Genomic DNA, 23,947 nt, shown 5'->3' on the forward strand with positions numbered 1-23,947 from the left:
GACATATGAGGTTGTCCATCACACTGAACAGTGTTTGTGTTTTGAGCTCAAAACAATGGCCCTGGGTTATTTCTAATCTGGCCCTAAACGGAAGCTGTGACAGGGGCTGTTGTGGGCTGAAGTGTGTCTCCCTAAAATTCGTATGCTTAGGTCCTAACCCCCAGGACCATATAATGAAACCGTATTTGGAGATAGGGCCTTTTTTTTTTTTTTTTTTTTTTTTTTTTTTTAGGTGGTGTCTTGCTCTGTCAGTTATGCTGGAGTGCAATGGCACAATCTGGGCTCACTGCAACCTCCACCTCCCGGGTTCAAGCAATTCTCCTGCCTCAGCCTCCCGAGTAGCTGGGATTATAGGTGCGTGCCACCATGCCTAGCTAATTTTTGTATTTTTAGTAGAGACAGGGTTTCACCATGTTGGCCGGGCTGGTCTCAAACTCCTGACCTCAGGTGATCCACCTGCCTCAGCCTCCCAAAGTGCTGGGATTACAGGCATGAGCTACCGCAGGGATAGGGCCGTTAAAGAGGTAATAAAGTTAAAATGAGGCCATCGGAGTGAGCCCTGATCCAATATGACTGATGCCCTTACAAAGAGAGATTAGAGCACAGGCAAGACTCAGACCCGGGGCAACCATATAGGGACACAGCAAGAAGAAGGCCATTGGCAAGCCAAGGAGAGAGGCCTCAGAAGAAGCCAACTCTGCAGTATCTTCATCTCAGACCCCTGGCCTCCAGAACTGTGGAAGAATTAAGTCTTGTGTACCTTGTTACAGCAAACTGATACAGGACCTAACAGCAACATACAGAAAATACATGCGTAGAGGGATGGGAAGTTCCCCAGAAGGATGACCCCATTCATAAGATTTCTTAAATCTTCCTGTCCAGACCTTCAAGGAACCATGAAGAAACTATACATTTTATAATTTAAAAAAATTAGTCAGCTGGGTGCGGTGGCTCACGCCTGTAATCCCAGCACTTTGGGAGGCCAAGGCGGGTGGATCATGAGGTCAGGAGTTCAAGACCAGCCTGATCAAGATGATGAAACCCCCGTATCTACTAAAAATATAAAAATTAGCCTGGCACAGTGGCAGGCACCTGTAATCCCAGCTACTTGGGAGGTTGAGGCAGGAGAATTGCTTGAACCCGGGCGACAGAGGTTGCAGTGAGGCGAGATGGCACCACTGCACTCCAGCCTGGGTGACAAAGTGAGACTCCATCTCAAAAAAAAAAAACAACAGAAATTAGTCATTTATTCTCTGAAATCTTGAAGGTGTGCTCTCAATCACAGTGCTCTGGATTTGCACAGTAAAACATGGAAGGGCCTGAAAGCTTTGAATTCTGAGAAGACAGACTCTCTGCTACCAGCTTCTGAACTTGGCTCCAACAGCCATTTTTGCCACTAAATCAAAACTCCTTGGAGGCATGTTTAAAATACCAACCAGCTCACATGCCCCAGGCCCTGCTTAAAACCATTCCCGTGGCTCTCATGGCCCTTGGATAAAGGTAAAACCCAAACCTGGGTCTGTATCATGAAGCCCCACATGGTCTGGCCCTACCTGACCCTCTAGCAATGCAGCTTCCGTGTCTTCCCCGCCGGCATTCGAGCTGCCCCATCCTTCAGAGCCCGGGACACAGCCAGCTCCCTCCTGGCATAGGGCCTTTGTACAGACTGTTCCCTCCACCTGGAGTCCTCCTGGCCTAGTTAACTCCTGTCACACTTCAGACTGGAGCTCCAGTGTCCCTTCCTCAGAGAAGCGTTGCCTGACATCCTCCCCCTAGCCCCAGCCTGGGTCAAGTTCCCTGTCACTACCCCAGCTCCTTAGGGTAACTAGCTATTAATGTCTGTTCCCCTCAGTGGCTGTGAGTTCCACAAGGGTGGGCACCACAGTGGTATGTGTTCAGCCCAGTGCTCAGTGAAACTGATAGGTGGTGTCTGTATCCCACCTTCTCTGGAGAGGGTACAGAGACCATGGGTTAGTACAGGGGCCATAAACAATGCAGCTAATCCCAGCTGGATGCTGGTCTCACCCTTGGAGCTTTCCAGGAACCACTGAGCTATGGAGTCTGTGCATGACAGTCCAGAAAAGCTGCTGCTACTAGTTCCAAAAAGGAAAGGAAGGAAGGAAAGAGAGAGACGGGTGCTGACATTTATTGAACACCTATGATGTGCGCTACTGAGCATGCAGGCTGCTGGGCTATCTACTTTCTTTTTTTTTTTTATTTTATTTTATTTTTTGAGATGGAGTCTCGCTCTGTCACCCAGGCTGGAGTGCAGTGACGTGATCTCGGCTCACTGCAAGCTCCACCTCCTGGGTTCACGCCATTCTCCTGCCTCAGCCTCCAGAGTAGCTGGGACTACAGGCGCCTGCCACCACGCCTGGCTAATTTTTTGTGTTTTTTTTAGTAGAGATGGGGTTTCACTCTGTTAGCCAGGATGGTCTCGATCTCCTGACCTTGTGATCCTGGGCTATCTATTTTCACATGCCTTATTTCGGCTAGTCTACAACAACCCTTAAAGGGTAGGTAACAGTGTCCCCATTTTCAAAGGTAAGGAAAGGCTCAGAGAAGTTAAGACATTTGCAGAAAGATTCACATATGCCAAGGCCCAGAGTCAGCTTTAGATCTCAGGTCTGCCCACCCCAAAACCCATGCTCTTCCCCTGATGCACACTAGTTGGAATCACATCAGATGGGTAAAGGAACAACGGTCCCTGCCTGAGGGCCAGGGACCCCAGATGCCCCTGGGGTTATGTCAGGGGACCGATGAGTCCATCTGAGCACCCAACATTGCCTGCCTCTGAATAAACTATATTTTTTCCACATCCAGATGTAACTGTTTGCAAATAAATACAGATTCTGTGATGACTAATATAGTACCAATTCTTCTAAATGGGTTTGCTGAATTCATGGCAGTTCTGTGAAGGGCGGAAACCCAGGTGGGCACACGCATGCTAAAATGTTCAGCATTTAATGTGCTTTCCCTCCTGTGGGTTGAAAAGAGCTATAGGTGATGCATTGTTAAGTGGGGAGTGGGGAGCACAGCTCTTTTACCATTTATGTAAAAAAAAACTTTTTAAATCTCCATACATAGATTCTTATTCATGCATTGACTCTGCAAGGATACCCAAAGCCACATCGTCACCTCTGGGGAGAACTCGGTGGCTCTTCATTGAATAACCATCTGTACTGCACAAATTTTGTATCACCTAAATAATTTAAAAATCAAAACTTTTAATAAAATTAAAACCATCAAAGGTGATAGCAAGAGGGCAACGCTTAACCCTGCAGTGCAACATACTGAATTTCAGGCAAAACAGTCCTGTGCCCTCTTCAATTTCTACACAAGAGGAGCCAGTAATGATAATCAGAGACCAGTAATTGAGGCGGGGACTTTAACACCGAGTCACCAGAGGTGACCTTGCAAACTTGGCCTTTTGTCATAAAACAGGCACAATCATCACTGTGTTCCAGCCCTCCAGGGCTTTCCAAATGCCAGTGGCTCTGGGGAAGGAGACCTACTTTTCGCTCTATAGGAACCTACCATGTGTTTCCTGTTTCCTTCCACCCTTGCCCCCACGCACCCACCCCCAACCCCTGCCCCACCTCCACATGCTCCCTGCACCCACCACAAATGGCCACACTCACATGGACAGCACCTTCACTTCCAATATTTCGTGCCTCAGCTCCAGGCATCTTGTGGAGTTATATTCAAAAGGCCCCTCATAAAATTCAAAGTACCTGGGGACCAACAGAGACAGGTTAAACAGAGAAGCAGGTCAGGATGTCCAGGGCCTGCAGGGGCTCTTGTTGCAGGGTGGAGTGTCTGTCCCAGTGAAATAAATAAAGCCAACCAGCCCCATCCCAGCAGATGTCCCATTAGGGGCTTCAGGCAGACCATGGGGCCCTCTGGCTTGATCACTGGGTGGTCAGTTACGCTCAGCGCCCCACTCCCTTGGGAGTGTAGGCATTTACAGAGGCATAAACAGATTTCAGCACACAGGGAAATTCAGAAGCAGGTTTGGTTCCAAGTTTGTGGCTGGGAAGGAGAGGGGAGGAGGAGGGATGCTGTGTGTACTGTGATCAGAGAAAGCAGAGAGACCAGAGCCATTCTGGCGCAGCACTGGGAGTCCGACAGTGAGCCTTCAGGCCTCCAACTTGCCCTTCCATTCCCTGCCCCTTTCCCACTTGATCCTCGTGCCTACACTGTGACATAGCTGAGACTGATGGGCCTTTCTCCCCATTTGGCAGCTGACAATACTGAGGCTAATCAAACAGGGCTCCAGGTCATACTGTCCGTGTAGGGCAGGACCAGGGCTTGGTCTAGGTCTACCTGCAGAACAGAACAAGCCCCTTCCAGCACCAGCTGGCTCCAGGCATGTCACAGCCACCTCAGGGTCCCTCTGCCAGCTTCATGCAGAATATCAATGCCAATTTCAACCAACACTTACTAAGCCCTTACCATAGGCTAAGCACCAGGCCAAGCATTTGATGTGAATGGATGCATTCACTTTTAATCTTTCTAATCAGCCTATGAGGAAAGTGACACAAGCATCCTGAACAGGCTCTAGGAATTAACTAAGGTGCCCAGACCCCCGGAGCTGGAAGGTGGCAGAGCCAAGATGGGAACCTGCATGCTGACTCAAGGCTGCTGTTTCTGCCACTTGGCTATGAGCACGGCTGGTGTCCCCTGGAAAGGGCCCTCTGGCCTCCTGTGGCAGAGGCCCGGTGAGCCCTCTCCTCACAGCCCCTCTCCTCCTGGCAGTTGTTCAGAGGCAGGGGTGGGTGGAGCTGGGAGGGTTGGATCCCAGGACAGCCTTAACATCATGAATCCAGAAGCCTGCAGGGCCAAACCACTATAAACATGGTATCAGTGGCCTGGCAACACGTAGTCTGCAAGAATCAGAGGTGAGAGGGGCTCCCCAGGGCCAAGGATTGGAAATTAGGCATCGCTCAAGCATCTCCCAGAAACCACTACACACAGCAGTGGTCATTTCGCACGTACCCTTACACACTGGACAAACTTACGTATGTGCTGCTTTAGAAATCTTGAAATATTTTACCCAATATATTGGCTTCTTTTAAAAATATTGGTATTTTTATTATTATTATCATTGTATTTGTATTGTCATTTTGTCATTAAAATAATACTGTGATACTTTAAAAGTTATGTTTATAAATATTTGTCCTTAATAATTTTAATATAAATAGTTTTAAGTACTATAATTACATATTTAAATAATTTTACATAATATTTTAAGATACTAAAATATTTTCCACAACAAATTGGTCCCTATTTACAAAATAAATTGGCTCCTTGTTCTCATGTCATAAAAGAATTTAGACCAAGTTAATAAGAACTAGGTATTGAAGATTCCCAAAATATCAAACACCTTTGTGTCTTACAGCTCCTTTTCTTTCTCATCTGGCAAACTCAAATGGATTCTTCAGTACCCGGCTCGAGTAACCACACTGCTGGGAAGACTCCTCTGACCCTGACCCTGGGCTACCCCTGCTCACTGTCTCTTAGTTAGAGCAAATAACATGGTATTGGGTTGGTGCAAAAGCAATTGCAGTTTTTGCCTTTTTTTTTTAAGTAATGGCAAAAACCATGATTACTTTTGCACCTACATAATAGTACAATTGTGTGTTTATGTAATTGTGTTCCTTTCCAAACCACGAGCATCTCAAACACAGAGACAGTGTCTTTGTTATCTCTATATCTTCTGTACTACAGAGGGAGGAAAGCTAAAAATGACATTTCCCAGACTCCTTTGCAGGTAGGGTTCTGGATGCAATTTAGGTTCAGCCAGTTAGAAGCATTTGCATGAGATGGATTCAGACCTGTTATAGGGGAAGAATGGCAAGACTCAAGGAATGGTTTTGCTGGTGCAGAATGTGGCAGAGGTGGCATGGCTCTTGGAAACTGCAGTAGTGGTAACACCTTCATGATTATATCAGAGGCAGCAGCTTTCACGGTGGCCCCATTTCACTGCAATTTGGGGAGGAATTCTTGGGAGTTCAGCCATTTCTTCAGCTTTCCCCATGAATCTGAGCTAGCTGTGCCCTTAATAAATCCTTTTCTGCTTTAACTAGCTAATGTAGATTCTGTTATCTGCAAATAAGAACAAGGGGTCAGCCTAGGGCCACAAAACGAGCCCATGACCTTGGCTCTAACTCACCTAATTTTCCAGTCACACAACAGTGAGCTCTGGTGTCCTATCACAAAGATCACTGTTTGTAACATGAGCTGGTGTCAACTAAGCCCTTTGGAATCCACTGAGTCAGGTAAAGTCATGGTCCTAGGTTGCCGCTAAGAAAAGGTCTAGATTCAAATGATGCAGGAAATCATTAGGTCGAGACTTATCCTAGAGTTATTGGGGATTTGGGGACTTGCAGACACATCTCGGATATGGCTACAAACCAGCTGTGTGACTTTGGGTAAAACTTCCCCTCTCTGCATCTCTTTTTTCTCCTCTAAACAATCTGTTTGAACTAGGGTAGTACCTCCTCTTCAATTAGCCAGCCCTTCCATTTCCTCCACAAAGGCATTCCTGCCTTGCCTCTTCCTTGGTTCCTCTTTCTCCTGCATCCTCAACATCACTCATATACCCAACTAGGCAGCATCATGATTCCAAATGACCTTGTGCCGTAGGTTTGGTGGTGCTTAGGTAGAGAGGCTTTCAGAACTGGGTTCACATCCCTCCACCCCTCATTAGCCTCTGTATGGTCTGAATGTTTGTGTCTCCTCTACAATTCATATGTTGAGATCCTAACAGGCAAGGTAATGGTGTTAGGAGGTGGGGCCACTGGGAGGTACTGCAGGCAGAGCCCTCATGAATGGGATCATTGCCCTTACAAAAGAGGCCCAAGAGAGACTCCTCTTCCCTTTTACTATGTAAGGATACAGCAAGGAGATGCTGTTTATGAACCAGGAAGTAGGTCCTCAACTGAAACTTAATCTGCCTTGATCTTGGACTTCTCAGCCTCCAGAACTGTGAGCAATACATTTCTGTTGTTTATAAGCTAAGTCACTCAGTCTATGGTATTCTGACAGCCACATTAGGCCTGGCACTTTTCTGCTCCTTTGTTTTCTCATCTGCAAATCAGCAAAAACAATGCAGTGCATGTACGACAGGGTTGAGAAAAAACACTGCTGAGCATTTCATGGAATCCACTGGCACACAGGAACTACCCCCAAAATGCTCATTCCCCTCTGTCCTCTTTGTCCCGCCACTAAAGAGCACGTGATACCAGTGGATGCCCCAGGAAGTCCCAGGGAGTCAGAGACAGTCTCTGATGGTAAGCTGGTTGATGGCAGGGCTGAGTCAGGGATGAACAACTCGAAGTTTCTCACTGCGTGCACTGGTGACATCCTCCTTCTGCTGTGATTAGTAAACCTCTCCCCTGCCACCCTGTGGATAAAGCCCACACTAAGTCCTGCTTGGACATGGACCTGCTTGATCACCTCATCTCACTGAGGCTCCACTCATTAACCATGTGCTTCTGATGCTTTGACACCTGGGGCCTTGCTGACCCTGGAGGGACTGCCTCTTCTAGGGCTAGCCAATTCCTGGAGATAGTAAAGGACTAGCCTGTGAGTGCACCTTTCATCTGCAAACCAATCCAGAGCCCATGCCCCTATCAGGCTCCCATACTCTTGGACACTGGAATAGCTCTTCCCCACTCACCCCAGGACCAGGTCCTAGGCAACTAGGGATAACCCCTATGCCCCAGAACCCACTGAAATTACTCAGATCAACCAATCCTAAACCTGCAAACCCTGCCTCACCAGTTCCTTTCCATGGAAATCCCAACGACGGCTCTTGCCCACACTTCCCCCTCGCTCCCTCTGCCTCCTTACTGATCCGGGTGCTTCTTCCCATGGTCCTGCAGGACCTCCTGTTTCTAGGGATCTGTGAGTATCAAAACCTCTTCCTTCATGACAGTTATTTCCATATTTTCGTGTCTTACCATATCCGATTAAAACAAATCCCAGGCACCCTGAAAACACTCCAGGTAGTACCTTAGCCAAGTCATCAAAACTATTCCATGCCTGAGTCTAAAGCCTCAGTTTTCCCATCTGGAAAATGGAGCCAATAGCCCTGGCTTCCTTCTCTATCCTACCTGGGCTCTGCTTTTTTGGTCCGTACTGCTCTAGCTCAGTCTGTAGAGATGATTGACTTGAGGTTGCTATGGTCTAAATGTCTGTATCCCCAATACAAACATTAAGTTTCATGTTTAAACTTAATCCACAATGTGATGGTATTAAGAGGCAGGGCCTTTGGGAGGTAATTAGGTTATGAGGTCTCTGCCCTCAATGATGGGATTAGGCCCTTATAAAAGAGGCTTCAAAGAGCCTTTTGCCTTTCCACCATGTGAGGATGCAGCAAGAAGCTGCCATCTATGAGGAACGGGCCCTCGCCAGACACCAAATCTTCTGCCACCTCGATCTTGGACTTCCCAGCCCCCAGAACTGTGAGAAATTAATTTCTCCTGTTATAATTATAAACGACCCAGTCTAAGCTATTTTGTTATGGCAGCCCAGGAGGACTAAGATAGGAAATAAGATTTTGAGAAGCACTGCCCCATATTCTGCTTCTAACAGGACGCTCAAGAACTGCATTTTGGAGGGTGTCATAGAAATTCATGGAAATTCCCATTTGGTCTGGATACAGATATACAGACATCAAAAATGTTGCTTAAAGTTTTTTGTCTAATGACATAAGAAGATGCTCACATGACAATGTTGAGTAAAAAAATGCAAGTTACGAAACTATGATCTCCAAAAAGAATTATATATACATATGTGAAAACATGGGCAAAGGGAAGAATTGTAACACAATATTAATAGGGGTTTCTCAGAATAAATGGGATGATGGGTTATTTTTTTAAATACTTTTCTGTGTTTTTATAAGTTTTCTGCAATGGGGTTATGATTCTTTTATTATTGGAAATCACTAATAAATGCTTTTTTAAGTCCCAGACCTTCTTCTATCTCAAGCTTCCTCTTACCCTGTTACAAGATTGAGGGAAGCACTTTCTCCAACCTTCTTAAACTCCACTAGCCTCTCAAGGTGAGTTCGTCACTGTCTCTTCTTTCAATGCTAGAAAGACTATCTTTACCCACATCAAAGGGGAGGGCACCCTGGCACCATGTAGGGCATCTCACAGGTATAAATAGTCCCAGCGGGTGATATCAGGAGCCCAACTCCTCTCAAATGCCACTCAGTTTCCAGCAGCCAAATATGATGCTGGCGCCAGGCTGCATCATTCTGCCCCATGTCTCTGCCCTCCACTAAGTGAGAAGACAAATGCAGAAGGCCAGAAAGAGGTGAACACGGTGGCCCTGGGCATCAGTTCTCCTCTCCCTGCCCAGACTGGGCTCCAGCTTTGTGGGCTAAGGAGGCCTCCTTTCTTTTTCTTTCTTTCCTTCTTTCCTTCTTTCTTTCTTTTCTTTCTTTCTTTCTCTCTCTTTTTCTTTTTCTTTCTTTCTCTCTTTCCTTCCTTCCTTCTCCCTTCCCCTTCCCCTTCCCTTCTCCTTCCTTCCTTCCTTCCTTCCTTTCTTCCTTTCTTTCTTTCTCTTTTTTTTTTTTTTGATGGAGTCTCGCTCTGTCACCCAAGCTGGAGTGCAGTGGCACGATCTCGGCTCACTGCAAACTCCCCCTCCCGGGTTCAAGTGATTCTCCCGAGGAGGCCTCCTTTCAGCATGCCCAGGGTCTGGCCCTCTGAGAGCCTGGGTCTGTAATTCCTATGAGCCTTTCCCCAAAAGCCTGCCCCACAGAGGCTCCCCTGTTGGCCTGATTCCCTCTCCAGAGCTTCTCCAGGGCCATGTTTCCTTTCTTGGGGGCAACAGTACTCTGGGTCCCAGCAACCACTGGCTGCTACAAGATGAGGTCCATGCACTCAGCTTTCTATCTAACACTTCCCCATCCCCACCCCCAGACACTGATGGTACTCCAGAGAATAGAAGCCCGGGGGGTCCCTGTGTCACGCACAAACACCTGTTAAACCTCCACTAGCCCTAGGTGAACAGGGAAACTAATCTGAACACCTAGACTCCTGTCGAGCTTGGTGCAGAGTCTCAGAGAACCATGGAGTTGTTTATTTATTCCACGCTGGTTAGAGACACCACTAGCCCATATAGCACCTCTGTGCAAATAAGGAAAAAGCACCATTTTCCCCAGATAAATTAAGCCACATGCACCAGACACATGGCTGGTCAAGTGAGAGTAAGCTGTACTTCAGCCTCACTTGACTGCCTGGCTGAGTATCTTTGTGCAGTGCCCACCCTGCACAACTGTCCATGACAGCCTGATACCAGACCATTTAACTTGGTCTCATTTAATCCTCCCAATAGCCCTATGAGGCAAGCATAATTTCCCCCATTTTATATCTGAGACTTGAACTACAAGAGGTAAAGTAACTTGCCCAAGGTCATTCAGCTAGTAAATGGTGGCACTGGAAAAGAAACCTGAGGACTGTGAGAGCCCAGAACCCCTGCTCTTAACAGTGTCACTGCACTTCCTCTCCCTGACTCTGACAGCCATGGTTCTCTGGGGGGTTTTCTCAGTCAGCAGCCCTTCCCCCTCCCAAAGGCAACAGCCCTTCAGTGAGCTCAGCGCTATTTCTAGAGCCAGAACAGCTGCCGTCTCGAGATAGCACACGACCCGTCACAGCAAACGCACAGAAATCAGTCTGAAAATTGCAGCCTGACAATTCAAAGGACTGAAGTGTCTTCCCAGATAGGTAGGAGAGAGGCAAGAACAGCTCAGCTGTTAACAACTGCGGGTCACAGCTGTCAGGAGACATGCCATGGCAGTGGAGAGCCCTGGCTCCAACCCCTGGCTGGTCCATGGCCCGGCTCAGCAGCCTTGAACTTCACCTGCCCTCTTTGGGCCACAGTTCACTCATCTGTCGCCAGGAATTATCAGAGCTGTTTTGAGATATCAGAACTGGATGCTAAAAAGCCTGATGTTCTCAGTGCAACCCTAAATAGTCCTGGGATTAATCTGCCCCAGGTGTGCACCTCACACCAAGCCTGAGGGTCATTTCTGACACAGGGTGGGGGTTGGGGGTAGCAGGGCAAAGCCTGGTGTCTAGATTCATTCCTCCTTCCCCACCCAGGAGTTCTGCAGGGCCCCAGATCCAGTGTTTAACATATTCCCTGTGAGAGTACGTACATGATGACCTTATTTTCCAGGCCAGACTAGGGAGCCCTGAAAGGCTTCCCTTTGTAAAATTCAGCTCAACAGCCAGGAATGCCTCAGTGTGTGAATGCTAGCACTGGCCAGTGCCCCTACTGCTCCTCATGGACTTTGACCACCATGCCCACAGGCACCCTAGCCAAGAGATACATCCTAGCTGCCTCCTTCTCCTTCCTTCATCTTCCGCCAACTCTCACCACTTCTCCTTCCTGAGTAGTCCCCATCTCCACCCCAGTGCCAGGGAAAGGATTCGGTCTTCTCCCCACTGGAGGAGTCTCTCTGTCTGGAATACTCTTTGCTTTCTTGCTAGTCCCTGCCTACTCATTCAGCAGGGTCAGCCCAGGGGTCAGCTTCCACTGGCTCCCTTGGTGGCCCTCCCTCCTCTGTGCCTGCAGCCCCTGGGCACTCCTCCAGACCAGCTCTTATTATGTGGAATTACACACAGCTCCTCCATGGCCTGTCTGCACTGTTGATGCGTGAGAAGGGTTTTTCTCCTCTTTGACTCATCGAAGATTTATAGACCCTCTACTGTGTGCCAGGAACTGTTTCAGGCCAGGATGCACTGATGAACTGGCCAGTGTCCCCACTCTCATGGCACTTCCACAGGGGTGACAATAAATGATTCATTCAATATAATGCCAAATAGCCATAACTCTTCCAAAAAAAAAGCAGGACAAGGAATTGAAGGGTGCCTGGAAGGATAGTGGGTGGCCCAGGAAGGCCACTCTGGACAGGGAGCATGAATAGAGGTATGGAGCCCTGTGCAGATGTGTGGGAAGAACTTCCCAGAGAAGGAAGTGAGTAAATACAATCACTTGCTCTGCAGTAGCAGCTGCCAATGTGGCTAGGCAGGGTTGTGGAGGTCATAGAGGTGAGCAGAGCCAAGTCAAGCTGGGCCTGTGGGCCACCCAGTATCATGGGGACTCGGCAGAGGAACAACGTGATCTGATGTGGGGATAAAGGACTGTAAAGGGAGGGATGGCAAACTATTGCAGCATGAAAAGACAGTCGATTTCACTAAGGGGTAGCAAAGAAGTGGGGAGAAGGAGACAGACCTATGAAATAGTTTAGGAATGGAACCAGCAGGATGCACTGATAATTTAGAAAGTGAATAAATCAACAGTAACTCCTAGGACTTCAGTTTGAACAACTAGCAGGATGACATAGCCATTTAAAGGTTAGAGAGATGAACAGGTTTGGGGTGTTGGGCCATGTGAAGCTTCCTGTGCCCTCAGACATCTAGAGGAGATCACAGGTAGGCAGTCAGATGCACATGGCTGAGACCCAGTGGTCAGGGCTGGGGATGCACATTCCAGAGTCAAAGGACAAGGGACTTCAGGAAACACTGGGAGAGAGTGCAGAGAGAAGAAGAAAGAGGGCCAAGGACAGGCCTGAGGTCAGCTCCCACATTCAGATGGCAGCAAATGACACTGAGAAGAAAGGTCTGCAGGTGGAAGAAAACCCAGACACAGAGCCCAGGGACATGGGAGCTAAGAGGAGGGAGCATCTCTAGGACAGATGGGCCAAATCCAGTGCTGACCCATATGTCCTGGAAATGGGGGTCAAAGAAGAGGAGGACAGAGAAGGCACCACTGATCTAGCAACCAGGAAGTCATCAATGACCTTGACAAGAGCAGATTCAAGGGAGAAGGGAACAGATGCCCCTCTGCTGTAGGTGGAAGCAAGGCCAGGAGTGGGAAATGTTGGAGATGGTGCCACGGAAGTCTGCAGGTGAAGGAGGGCTGAGTGAGTGTCCGAAGACCTGGTCCTGGGGCAAGTGGAGAGGATGGGATGTCTCCCAAAGTGTAAAGGGATGGCTGGAGGAAGAAAAGAGAGACTTCAGTGTTCTGTGAGCCTCCAAAAGGCAAGCCTAAGAGCCCCAGCTGAGACTTAGGGAGGAAATGTTTACAATCAGCCAGAGGAAGCACTTCGAACCAGGAGGCTCGCATGGGGAAGCATGGCCTCTTTGGGAGCTTCATGACCTGCTATCACTTACTAGCTTAGCAAGGTCTTGGTGGCCATCAAGTCGGGGGATGCTGGGCTATAAATGGAGACATGCAGTGGAAAACTGGAAGAGCCTCCAGCTGCCTTAACCTTGTGAGCATCCCCTAATCTAATGGGTGGGTGGATGCTTGGTCCTTCCAGCCCAACTCCAACTCCCTTTTCTTTCCTTCTTTCCCATTCTCATGCCTTCCCCTAACCTCCTGCCTTTGTCAAGTGATTGGCATAAAATTCTCAAAGATGGTCTACAAGGGAGGAAGCATAGGAGCGTGAAGAAGGAGAAGAGGGAGAATGGGTAGTGGAAGCTGAAGGGAGGAACGGAGTCTGGGGAGTTGACCTGCAGTGAAGAAGGGGTGAGGCCCTGACAGGCACTGCACCCATCTGATCTGGCCTCCTCAGTTTACAGGGAAGCAGACAAGGCCCAGGGAGGGAGTGCTATCCCCCCACGGAAGTGCTGTGAGTCTGGGGCGAACCTAGGCCCACTCAGAAGACCCCAGGAGTGACTGAGCAGGGGGGGAAGAGACCCCCTCACTCCACCTCCACGGAGCCCTATGGGGACCTGTGAGGTGCTTTAACCTTGGAGCACTCAGGGAGTTACAGAGCCTGTGACCTCCTTTGTATCACCCCCAGAGTTGGGTTAATGACCTCAGTTTTGCAGATGAAGTAATTGAGGCACAGAAAGGTTTGTGTAAGTGGTTATTTGCCCAGGAGACCCAAAAGCCATAAAGCTTTGGGTTCAGAGCACTCCTGGAGCAACCCTGACTTAAGGAGGAGGAGTCTCCCAGTGCCAACAACTCCACATCCACCAGCAGCCTCAGCCGGCCGCAGCCTGGGCTCTGCCAGGCCCCAAGAAGCCCACATCAGGTTCATGGGACCAACGGGGAAAGCTGCCAAGTTTGTTTTGCTTTTTGTTTCTCCAGCATCTAGCCCAGAACATTCCGCCAAACCTGCATCTCCAAATCCTTCCCAGTTGGGTGAAGCTCAAGAGCTCTGGCCCTTTTTCCCTCCTTTTCTGCAGAAGAGAACATTGACCCGGAAGGCTGAAGTGAGCCAGCTGCACCTGCCACACAGGAGTGTGCTTCCTCCGCTGCTCTGCCTTCAGCCTGGACACGATGGCATTCGGGACTGCAGGGGTCGCACTGCCCCCAAGGGCTCCTCTTTGAAATGTATAATTGCCAGGAGCAGGTGGAGGGATGCATTTTTCAGAGGCAACAATCAGAAAAACACTAAGCACACTTGGGAAGGCAGGAGGGAGGAGGACACAGAAGATAGAAAGTGGAAGAGACAGGGAAGGAGGAGATGAGAGACCCTAAAGATCATCTTGTCTGAGATCAACCCTGCAGCTTTGACAACAGTTGCACAGAAGTGATCTATTTTTTTTTTTTTTAATTTTTTGAGATATGGTCTTACTCTGTCACCCAGGCTGGAGTACAGTGGCATGCTCTCAGCTCATAGTGGCATGATCTCAGCTCACTGCAGCCTCGAACTTCTGGGCTCAAGTGATCTTCCGACCTCAGCCTCCTGAGTAGCTAGGACTACAAGCATGCACCACCATGTCTAGCTATTTTTTTTTATTTTTATTTTTGGTAGAGACGGGGTCTTGCTATGTAGACCAAGCTGGTCTTGAACTCCTAGCCTCAAGCAATCCTCCCGCCTCAGCCTCTTATAAGTTCTGGGATTATAGGCATGAGCAACTGTGCCTGGCCAGAAGTGATCTACTTAAATCAATACGGCCTTTTTATTATGGTCTAACAGCAAGGAGCTGAGGGCAGAAATAGAAAGGACTTGGAAAGAAAAGACAAGGAGGCTCACCCAGCCCTGCATGAGCTGTCCACAGCCCAGAAGGAAGAACCCCTCTAACCCCTCCCATGAGTGCTGGGACTGTGGAGTCACACAGGATAGATAGATAGATAGATAGATATAGTGCTCCAGCTCCACCCGCCACCTGGAAGTGACCTAATCTTTTGGTGACTAAATTTCCTCATCTATAAAATGGAGGGTAATGAATACACCCACCTCAAAGGTTTGAGGGTAAGGACTAAATGGGATAATACATGTAAGGCACCCAGTATAGTGCCTGGCCCCAGACACTCACTTGGCTCGCTCTTCAGCCAAGAGGACCCCCTTGTGTCATCTATTTGGGGCTTGCTCTTTTTTCCTGTAGCTGGTGCTACCCTGGCCTTGGGAGGTCTTCCACACTCCATCCCAGAAGCCCAGGAAGAAGGGTGCAGGGAGAAGGCTGTCCCACCCACAGGCAGCCTGGGCCTGCCCCGCTCCGGACCTCAGAGACAAGTGTCTCCTGAGTTGCCATCCACACCTCCTCTTTGCCAGCCCATTCCAGAGGTAAGACCCGGAGGGCCAAGATCGGTGTGGAGTATGGAAAGGGGGCCAGTGAGGCCAGCCAAGGAGCCTGCGGCTGTACCTGGATCTAGGGGATCCAGAGGGCCCTGGAGATGCTCGCACAGGTGGTCTAGCCCAGTCCTCCAAAGCCAGAGGCTCCTCGGGATTTGGGGAATACCTGAGCAAACACAGAAGGATTATGTGCACTTGCCAGAGGGTCCTCTGTGTGTGCAATGACAGAAGTTGCCCTGGGGGCAGACGTATCTACAGAAGGCAGAGTTAAAGGGGATTCGGTTGGGCTGGGGCTAGCAGGGAAGGCTTCAAGGAGGAAGTGGATACTGGAGGGAGGACAAGGACTTGGATGTGGAGCCAGACCCAGTTGGCAGAAGCTGAGTGAAGCCCTTTGTGCTGTGGCCATGGGCCAGGCTGACAGTCAACTCTGCTGGGACAGTGTCTGGGGGACTCCTGCATCAGCTGTCCTCTGTCCCTGTGACTGAAGTAGGGGATGTTTTCCTGAGGCAATGCATGCAACACTGCCCACCCTACAGGACAGAGGCCATGACCATGAGGGCACCGCTGCCTCCCCCTGCTCTCTGAGCAGTTGCTGGGCAGACAGGCAGCTAGGCCAGTCCAGACGGAACAGGGTTGCAGCTGACCACGGAGGACAAGTACCCTCTATCCTCCTCTGCCTTTCCAGAGGGGCCATGCTCGGTGAGGGGTGTTCAGGAGGAGGTCTCGTCAGTTAGCACAGGAGCATGTCATCTGCCTTCACTGCCCCCTCTCTACTTTTTTTTTTTTTTTTTTTAGACGGAGTTTTGCTCTTGTTGCCCAGGCTGGAGTGCAATGGCATGATCTCAGCTCACCACAACCTCTGCCTCCTGAGTTCAAGGGATTCTCCTGTCTCAGCCGCCCGAGTAGCTGGGATTACAGACATGTGCCACCACGCCTGGCTAATTTTGTATTTTTAGTAGAGATGGGGCTTCTCCACTCTCTCTACTTTTTATACCTCACCCCCACCAACTGTCAGTCTTCCTTTTCCCACCCAGAAGCCCACAAATGTCAGCCTGCCCTACTATCAGCTCTTTTCAAGAGCGAATTCTCTGGCAATTCCAGCCTGTGAATGAGTTTCTGATTCTAATGTGTTTCCAGAAAGGGGACAACTTTTCAAAGACAGTGCCAGGAGACAAGGTTGAATCCAAAGGGATAAATCTCTAAGGCAAGACTCAGGAACACTGAAATCTAAGTTTTCTTTCTTACCAATAGCCTTTACTATTTCCTCGCTTAATTCATTTTTTTTTTTTTACACAATTCACATTTATTGAGCACCTACTACATAACAGGTGCCACGCTAGGTTCTGGGAATTCAAAACGGAAGACGCACAACTGTCTTGCTGAGAAGATGGAAGCATAAACACATGAGAAATGTCTTCACAGGCCTTCCTACTTGTGCAAAACACCCACTTAAATAGAAATATTTGCTGATTGAAAATTATTCCGGCTGGGTGCTGTGGCTCACGCCTGTAATCCCAGCACCTTGGGAGGCTGAGGCAGGTGGATCACTTGAGGTCAGGAGTTCAAGACAAGCCTGGCCAACACAGTGAAACCCCGTCTCTACTAAAAAATACAAAAATTAGCCGGCGCTGGTGGCAGGTGCCTATAGTCCCAGCTACTCAGTAGGCTGAGGGAGGAGAATTGCTTGAACCTGGGAGGCGAAGGTTGCAGTGAATCAAGATTGCATCACTGCACTCCAGCCTGAGCGATGGAGTGAAACTCTGTCTCAAAAAACAAAAAAAGAAAAAAAATTATTCCTATATGCTCATTAAATCAGTTCCCCTAAGGATGCTTATTGGACAACACTTCATAGACCTAGACTTGAAATTAATAAAGCTATATGTCAATGTATATCTTATAGCTCACACCTTTCTAATTCAGCCTGGACTTCCCCAGCCTGTGACCAATAAGAAGATCTGACCACAGCCTTTTATGAGCACTATCTGGCTTGAATTTGCTTTGTAGTGCTGTTTGGAGTTTTCCGGACTAATCATTTGGACTGGCTCCTTCTGCTTGTGGCTCCTGCTTGAGTATATACAATGTATGAGTCATTTGCTTCTTTGCCCCTCTTCATCCTCTGGGTATATTTGGTACTTCCTGACTTCCTTTCCAAACTGTTAATAATAAATAACAGGTTGTACCACACTTCAACACCACACAACTATAGATAGCAAAACATGGCATGCACTGAATTATTCAATACGTGAATAATACCATGAAGCTCATCCCGTCTTCCAGATTTGGAGAGTTGTTAATTGGGACAATGTACGTCGTGTCCTCGTTAGGTCCTCCCCCAAGCTCTGCACATCTGCTGCCAGGAGCTGTCCTGCCCATTTTAAAGAAGGCAGAAGCTGCTCACACGCCAGAGTAAAAACTCCAATTCCATTCTAACTACGTTAACCATTATTTCCCACATGTGGGGACTCTAAATACTGCAGTCCTTCAACTAGGGGGGTACTTCGGGGTCAACTAGAAATGGAGATTTGAAATTGGAATTGTCCCAGGAAAATGTGGGAGGTGTGGTCATGCCATTTATTCTGTGACTAAGGAAATTCTTGCTCAAATGGGAGCGCTCCAGAAGGAAGTCAACTCAGCTGCTAACCATGTTGCATCAAAGGCACCTGAATTCCAAAACCAACTTGACAGAGGTCAGCTGTGTCTCTGACCCTGCAGGCTCCCAGCTGATAGGAAAGAGGAAGCTGGCCCAGATCATGGAGAGAGGGGCAGAGAAAATAAAGGGCAAGAGGAGTGAGAAAGGGAGTAGGGAAGCAAGGACGTGGAGGAGAGAGGGAGGCAATGGGGAGGGAGAAAGGAAGGATGGCCAAAAACAGGTAACAGGAAGAAAGGCAGAGGAGAACACAGGTGCAGTGAGGGGTATGAGAAGTTACAGGTGAAACCGTGGAAAGAGGAAGGAAAGACAAAAGATGCTGGCAGCAGGAAAAGTTAGGAATGGAGCCCATGCAATGACAATGGTTTCAGCCACTGCCTGGAGACATCTGCCAAGAAACAGCTTCCCAGGGGCCCGTCTGTCCGCCTTGCTCACTTGACTCGCCTTTCTTTCTTTCTTTCTCTTTCTCTTCTTTCCTTCCTTTCTTTCTTTTCTTTCTCTCTTCTTTCCTTTTCTTTTTCTTTCTTTCTCTCTCTCTTCTTTCCTTTCTCTCTTCTTTCCTTTTCTTTTTCTTTCTTTCTCTCTCTCTTCTTTCCTTCCTTTCTCTTTCTTTCTTTCTCTCTCTCTTTCTTTTTTTTGACAGGGTTTCACTCTGTCACTCAGGCTGGAGTGCAGTCGCACAATCTGAGCTCACTGCAGCCTCTGCCTCCCAGGTTCAAGCTATTCTCCTGCCTCAGCCTCCTGAGTAGCTGGGATTACAGGCATGTGCCACCACACCCGGCTAATTTTTGCATTTTTAGTAGAGATGGGGTTTCACCATGTTGGCCGGGCTGGTCTCAAACCCCTGACCTCAAGTGATCCACCCGCCTTGGCCTCCCAAAGTGCTGGGATTACAGGCATGAGCCACCATGCTTGGCCTTGACTCGCATTTTCTACCCCAAACCTCTTGAAGAACTCTCCCAGGAGTCCAGTAGGGAGGTACACACTTGCTGACTTACCTAGACTGCTCACCACCTGGGAGGCAGGGCCGCTTAGCAGACAGGCCAGCATGGGAGGCTCAGCTTCCCAGGACAAGCATGGGCCCCCACCTTACCTGTGATGTCCAGAGCTCCCTCTGCACTTCCATGGAAAGAACTGTGGTCCCAAAGGCCAGCATAAGACCCTCCAGCCCAGGCCACAGCATGCGACCATCCCCACACCCTCGGGCATGTCTGTGGACATTTGCTTGACTGGTTTCTGACATCAGAATCTCATCTTTCTCAAAGCGTTGAATAAAAACATACATATCAGGGGTCCTTGAAAAACCCATTACTTCTCTGCAGGGTCAATTTAATGTTTGTGTGTCAAAATCACCAGCAACAAAAATGCAAGCCTCTCTCTCAGGGAAACGGACGTGAGAGTTACCCCCTCCTTAAAAATACAAAAATTAAGAAACCAAACAGCTTAATCAGCCCCTGGGAATGCTTAGCTGGCAGGTTCCAGTCATACCCAGCTCCCAGCAGAGACAGTATCCTGCCTCATCTGCAAAAATTCTCCACAATACCCTCCCTGCAATGAGTGTGCTCAGCCTGAGAATATTCCATTTTTATTCATTCAACAAATATTACTGATCAAGAGGAAATAGCCACATGATGGGGCGCATAGCAAATCTCAGCACCACCTTGATGGAAATGGTTCTGCTCCAGCCAAGGGCAACCTCCCCTGTGGGCAGGGCAGGGAGTACCTGGGCAAGGGACTTCAGAGAAGCAGGGAACACCCACCTGACACCCGCTTCTTGATGCCACCCACACACACACACCTACACACACTTGCTGGCTGATATCCGAAATCCCTGCAGCAGGGACAGAGCTTTGGCCCCCACCCCTAAATGGAGGTTTGAGACCAAGACTCCCCACCCTATCCCCCAATAGAAGGGGCCAGTGAATCCCCGCTTGGTTGTGGTTGGGTCCTATGCCTCACCCTTCAAATTCATTCACCTTCAAGTTAAAGGAACCAGGTGGGATACCAAAGTGCAGGGAGTTTCGAACCACCGGAACAAGACCTGCTTCTTCCACCCTAGGAAGTGGACAATGTGGCAGGGGCTGCAGGGCCACCCTGGGTTGGGCTTCCCCCCCTCCCTGGCCTTTTGCCGGGGTCTGTACCTGGAGCTGGAGTCACTGCCGCTCTGCACTGCTGGATCATCCGTGACATTAAAGAGCCCCGTCCAATTGGTCAGCTGGTCACCACTCTGCCAACCAAACTGGAGGCCTCTGGCAAGAAAATGAGGCAGTCGGTACTCATGCTCATTTGCTGGGTTAAGCCTGCCTACCAGAGAGCCACATTCTGTTGCTGTGCCCAAGTGACACATTGCCTTGGTCATGCAATTAAAGGAGGCGATGGTACTGACTCCAACCATGAGGATGGTGATCATAAACCACAGCCCTCTGCAGTGCTCTCTGCGGTTCTGCATCCATCCCCTCATTCCATCTGTACCAGCAGGGCTGAGAGCACACATTTCACACACAGGGACATTGCGACTTCGCGAGACAAAGGTCGCAGAGCTCTTCTACCTCCTATACCGTGCCACCCCTCAATTCCTGCCTCCAGTTAAACCAAAAGAGCGCCAGCACCACATTTTGTCCTCCTCAAAAGCCAGACACACTTCAGAGCTTTTAATAAAATCTACGGTATTCCAGCACACAAGGATACCACTTTTGGTTCAAGACGTGCACTCAGCACATGTTTATCTCCACTCCTTCCCCAACCCTCACTAAAATGACAGCAAAGGGATAAATACAGACATGCATGTCGGGAGAAGGCCATAGAAGGGGCCAGCAATAACATGCTGGATGATGAAAAGCACAAGGTCATGGACCTCCACCAGACAGTGGACATCTTACTTCCTGCAAAAAGCAGATCTACTCGCAGTGAACAACTCAGGAAGGCTCAGGAATGGAAGGTCCCCAGGGCTAGCGAAGGTGAGAGTGCACAATGGAGCTAAGAGCAGCATTGTTTGAAGTCTGCACAAAAAGCAGTCAGACAACCCTCTCCCCAACGCCCTGTGAATTCCCATACCAGGCCCTCTTCCCAAGCCCAGGCAGCCTGGCCACTCCACCTGCCCACCTCACAGATGTCAGGAGATTGCTTTCTGGGGAAACTGACTCACAGGAGTTCTGCGCTCTTTTCTCTTATCAGAGACTCTGCACTGAAAACAGTGGATGTGCCTGAAAGTCTGCTTACTGAGTGCACCTGGCTTCTGAATGCTTGGGTCACACACCCTGCCTTCCAGGTTTGCTGAGGGATGGGTTTCTCAGGAGGGAAACTGATCCGCTCAAAAGAAACAGATATGGAGGAAAGGGTTGGTGCCCGCTTAATTGCCCCAGGGCAGGCTTTCTCAGCCTGGCACTATGGCATCTGGGGTTGGCTACTTCATTGTTGTGGGACTGTCCTGTGCATTATAGGATGCTGAGCAACATCCCTGCTCTCTACCACTAGATGCCAGCAGCATTGTACCCTGGACCCTCCTGTTGCAGCAATCAAAAATGTCTCCAGACATTGCCAATGTCTACTGGGGGCAAAAATGCCCCAGTTGAGAATCGCTGTCTACAACAATCCACAGAGCTTCCAAGAAACCTTCTAGTGACTGGCTGGCCCTTAAATATAAACAAGCTATTAAGACCATCATTATGTGAAGAAAACTTTAACGGTCAGAGAACAAAACAAAACAAAATAAAACAGAACAGCTTTCTCTGCTCATGCCCAGTGTGGTCTCAATATGCAGAACAATGCCAGTGAGTTCATAAACCTGTACCTCCCATGGAAATGCTCCACCAGCAACCATCGGTGCCGAGGACCATGGGTCCATGCAAAAGGACATGGGCGAGATTGACAAGGTTACGGGCAGGTTTAACGACCAGTTTAAAACCTATGTTATCCAGAGGGCCATTCGCAGGATGGGTGAGTCAGATTATTCCATTCTCCGATTGGCCAAAGCCAACAGCATCGCCTCAGAAAGAACTTTTGACTGGACAGAATCATGGATGTGGAATATTTCTCTAAACAAATAGTGAGGCCAGGCTTGATGGCTCATGCCTATAATCCCAGCACTTTGGGAGGCCGAGGTGAGTGGATCACCTGAGCTCAGGAGTTTGAGACCAGATTAGACAACATGGTGAAACCCCATCTCTACAAAAAATACAAAAATTAGCTGGGCATGGTGGCACTTGCCTGTAGTCCCAGCTACTTGGGAGGCTAAGGCAGGAGAATCCCTTGATCCTGGGAGGTGGAGGTTGAAGTGAGCCGAGATCACACTACTGCACTCTAGCCTGAGCAAGAGAGTGAGATCCTGTCTTGAATGAATGAATGGATGGATGGATGAATGAATAAATAGTGAAACACTTAAAAAAAGAATGCAGGGGGAAAAAGACAAATGAAAAAAGCAGAAGGCCAAGCGTAGTGGCTCATGCCTGTAATCCCAGCACTTTGGAGGGCCGAGGCAGGCGGACTGCCTGAGGTCGGGAGTTCGAGACCAGCCTGGGCAGCATGGTGAAACCCTGTCTCTACTAAAAATACAAAAATTAGCCGGGCGTGGTGGCAGGTGCCTGTAATCCCAGCTACTCAGGAGGCTGAGGCAGGAGAATCACTTGAACCTGGGAGGTGAAGGTTGCAGTGAGCTGAGATCGTGCCATTGCACTCCAGCCTGGGTGACAAGAGCAAAACTCCATCTAAAAAAAAAAAAAAGAAAAAAGCAGAATTTTTTTTCAATAAAACCCTTAATAATAAATAGCCTCTAAGCTAAGGGAATGGGGCAGCAGATGGTCACTGGAGCTGGGAACTGATCCATCCATATCTCCATTAATAGGCTGAGTACCTGAGTCTCTGCACCTCTCAAGGCCTCTGTTCCCATCTTTCAAGAGGACTGTCTCAGTTGCCTTCAAAGTCTTTGACTGCAAGTATCACAGATCTGAGCCTTCTTCTATGATGCCCACGCACCTCCCTCTTCAGAAGTCTAGCTCACCTCCTACGTGTGTGTCTGCTTAGTCTCCCAGCCAGACCCTGGGCTGAGGAGGCCCCTTGGGGCCCTGCCAGCAGCTCTCTGCTGCACACATGAAGTGCTCCAGTGATGCTTTGCTGAGTGACAGTAGACCCTGTTCTCATACTCTCCAGGCTCCACAGCAGTGGGGAGCTCAGAGGAAAAGGTACAACTCACAGGGCAGAGGCTGAAGCCAAAGCAAAATGCCTGTCCAGTTCTTAGTCCATTCAAAAAACAGAAGTGCTCCGGTCTGGTTCTGATTCAATAGTTATTCATTTATCCATTTATTTATTTATTGAAGTGGTTGTTTCCTTTCAAAGAGATCACCAAGGTATTTCTTGGAGAAAATTTGGGTTTGGTTTATTCAGAAGAGAGACACTTTGAGCACCTATTATGAACCCGGCCCTTTACATAAATGGTCTCAATTCCTACAAACGCCTCATGCAGAAAATCTCATGATCGGGCCAAGCATGGTGGCTCACACCTGTAATCCCAGAACTTTGGGAAACCGAGGTGGGTGGATCACTTGAGGTCAGGAGTTTGAGACCAGCCTAGCCAACATGGTGAAACCCCATGTCTACTAAATATACAAAAATTAGCTGGGCATGGTGGTGCATGCCTGTAATCACAGCTACTCTGGGAGGCTGAGGCATGAGAATCACTTGAACCCGGGAGGCAGAGATTGCAATGAGGAGAGATCATGCCACTGCACTCCAGCCTGGGTGACAGAGCAAGA

At 48.8% G+C, this 23,947-nt stretch overlaps 1 protein-coding gene and 1 pseudogene across 3 annotated transcripts in view; one reads left to right on the plus strand and one right to left on the minus strand.

Moving 5' to 3' along the window:
* ST8SIA5 (ST8 alpha-N-acetyl-neuraminide alpha-2,8-sialyltransferase 5) overlaps nt 1–23,947 on the minus strand; it is a 97,619-nt gene that overhangs the window by 41,259 nt on the left and 32,413 nt on the right. For 2 of the 3 annotated variants that reach the window (XR_008673689.2, XM_004059375.5), the window contains exons 2-3: nt 20,342–20,449; nt 3,642–3,734 (exon numbers count right to left, since the gene is read on the minus strand). Coding sequence is in view for 2 of the 3 variants with exons in the window: in XM_004059375.5 (XP_004059423.1) it covers nt 3,642–3,734; nt 20,342–20,449 (201 nt within the window). In the remaining variant the exon portion in view is untranslated. The remainder of the gene's footprint in view (nt 1–3,641; nt 3,735–20,341; nt 20,450–23,947) is intronic. The other variant, XM_004059374.5, reaches the window with a different exon arrangement.
* LOC109023942 (small ribosomal subunit protein eS21-like) lies at nt 21,955–22,246 on the plus strand (annotated as a pseudogene).

This window comes from Gorilla gorilla, chromosome 17 (genome assembly GCF_029281585.2).
Source record: "Gorilla gorilla gorilla isolate KB3781 chromosome 17, NHGRI_mGorGor1-v2.1_pri, whole genome shotgun sequence".
In the NCBI taxonomy this organism is placed as follows: domain Eukaryota; kingdom Metazoa; phylum Chordata; class Mammalia; order Primates; family Hominidae; genus Gorilla; species Gorilla gorilla.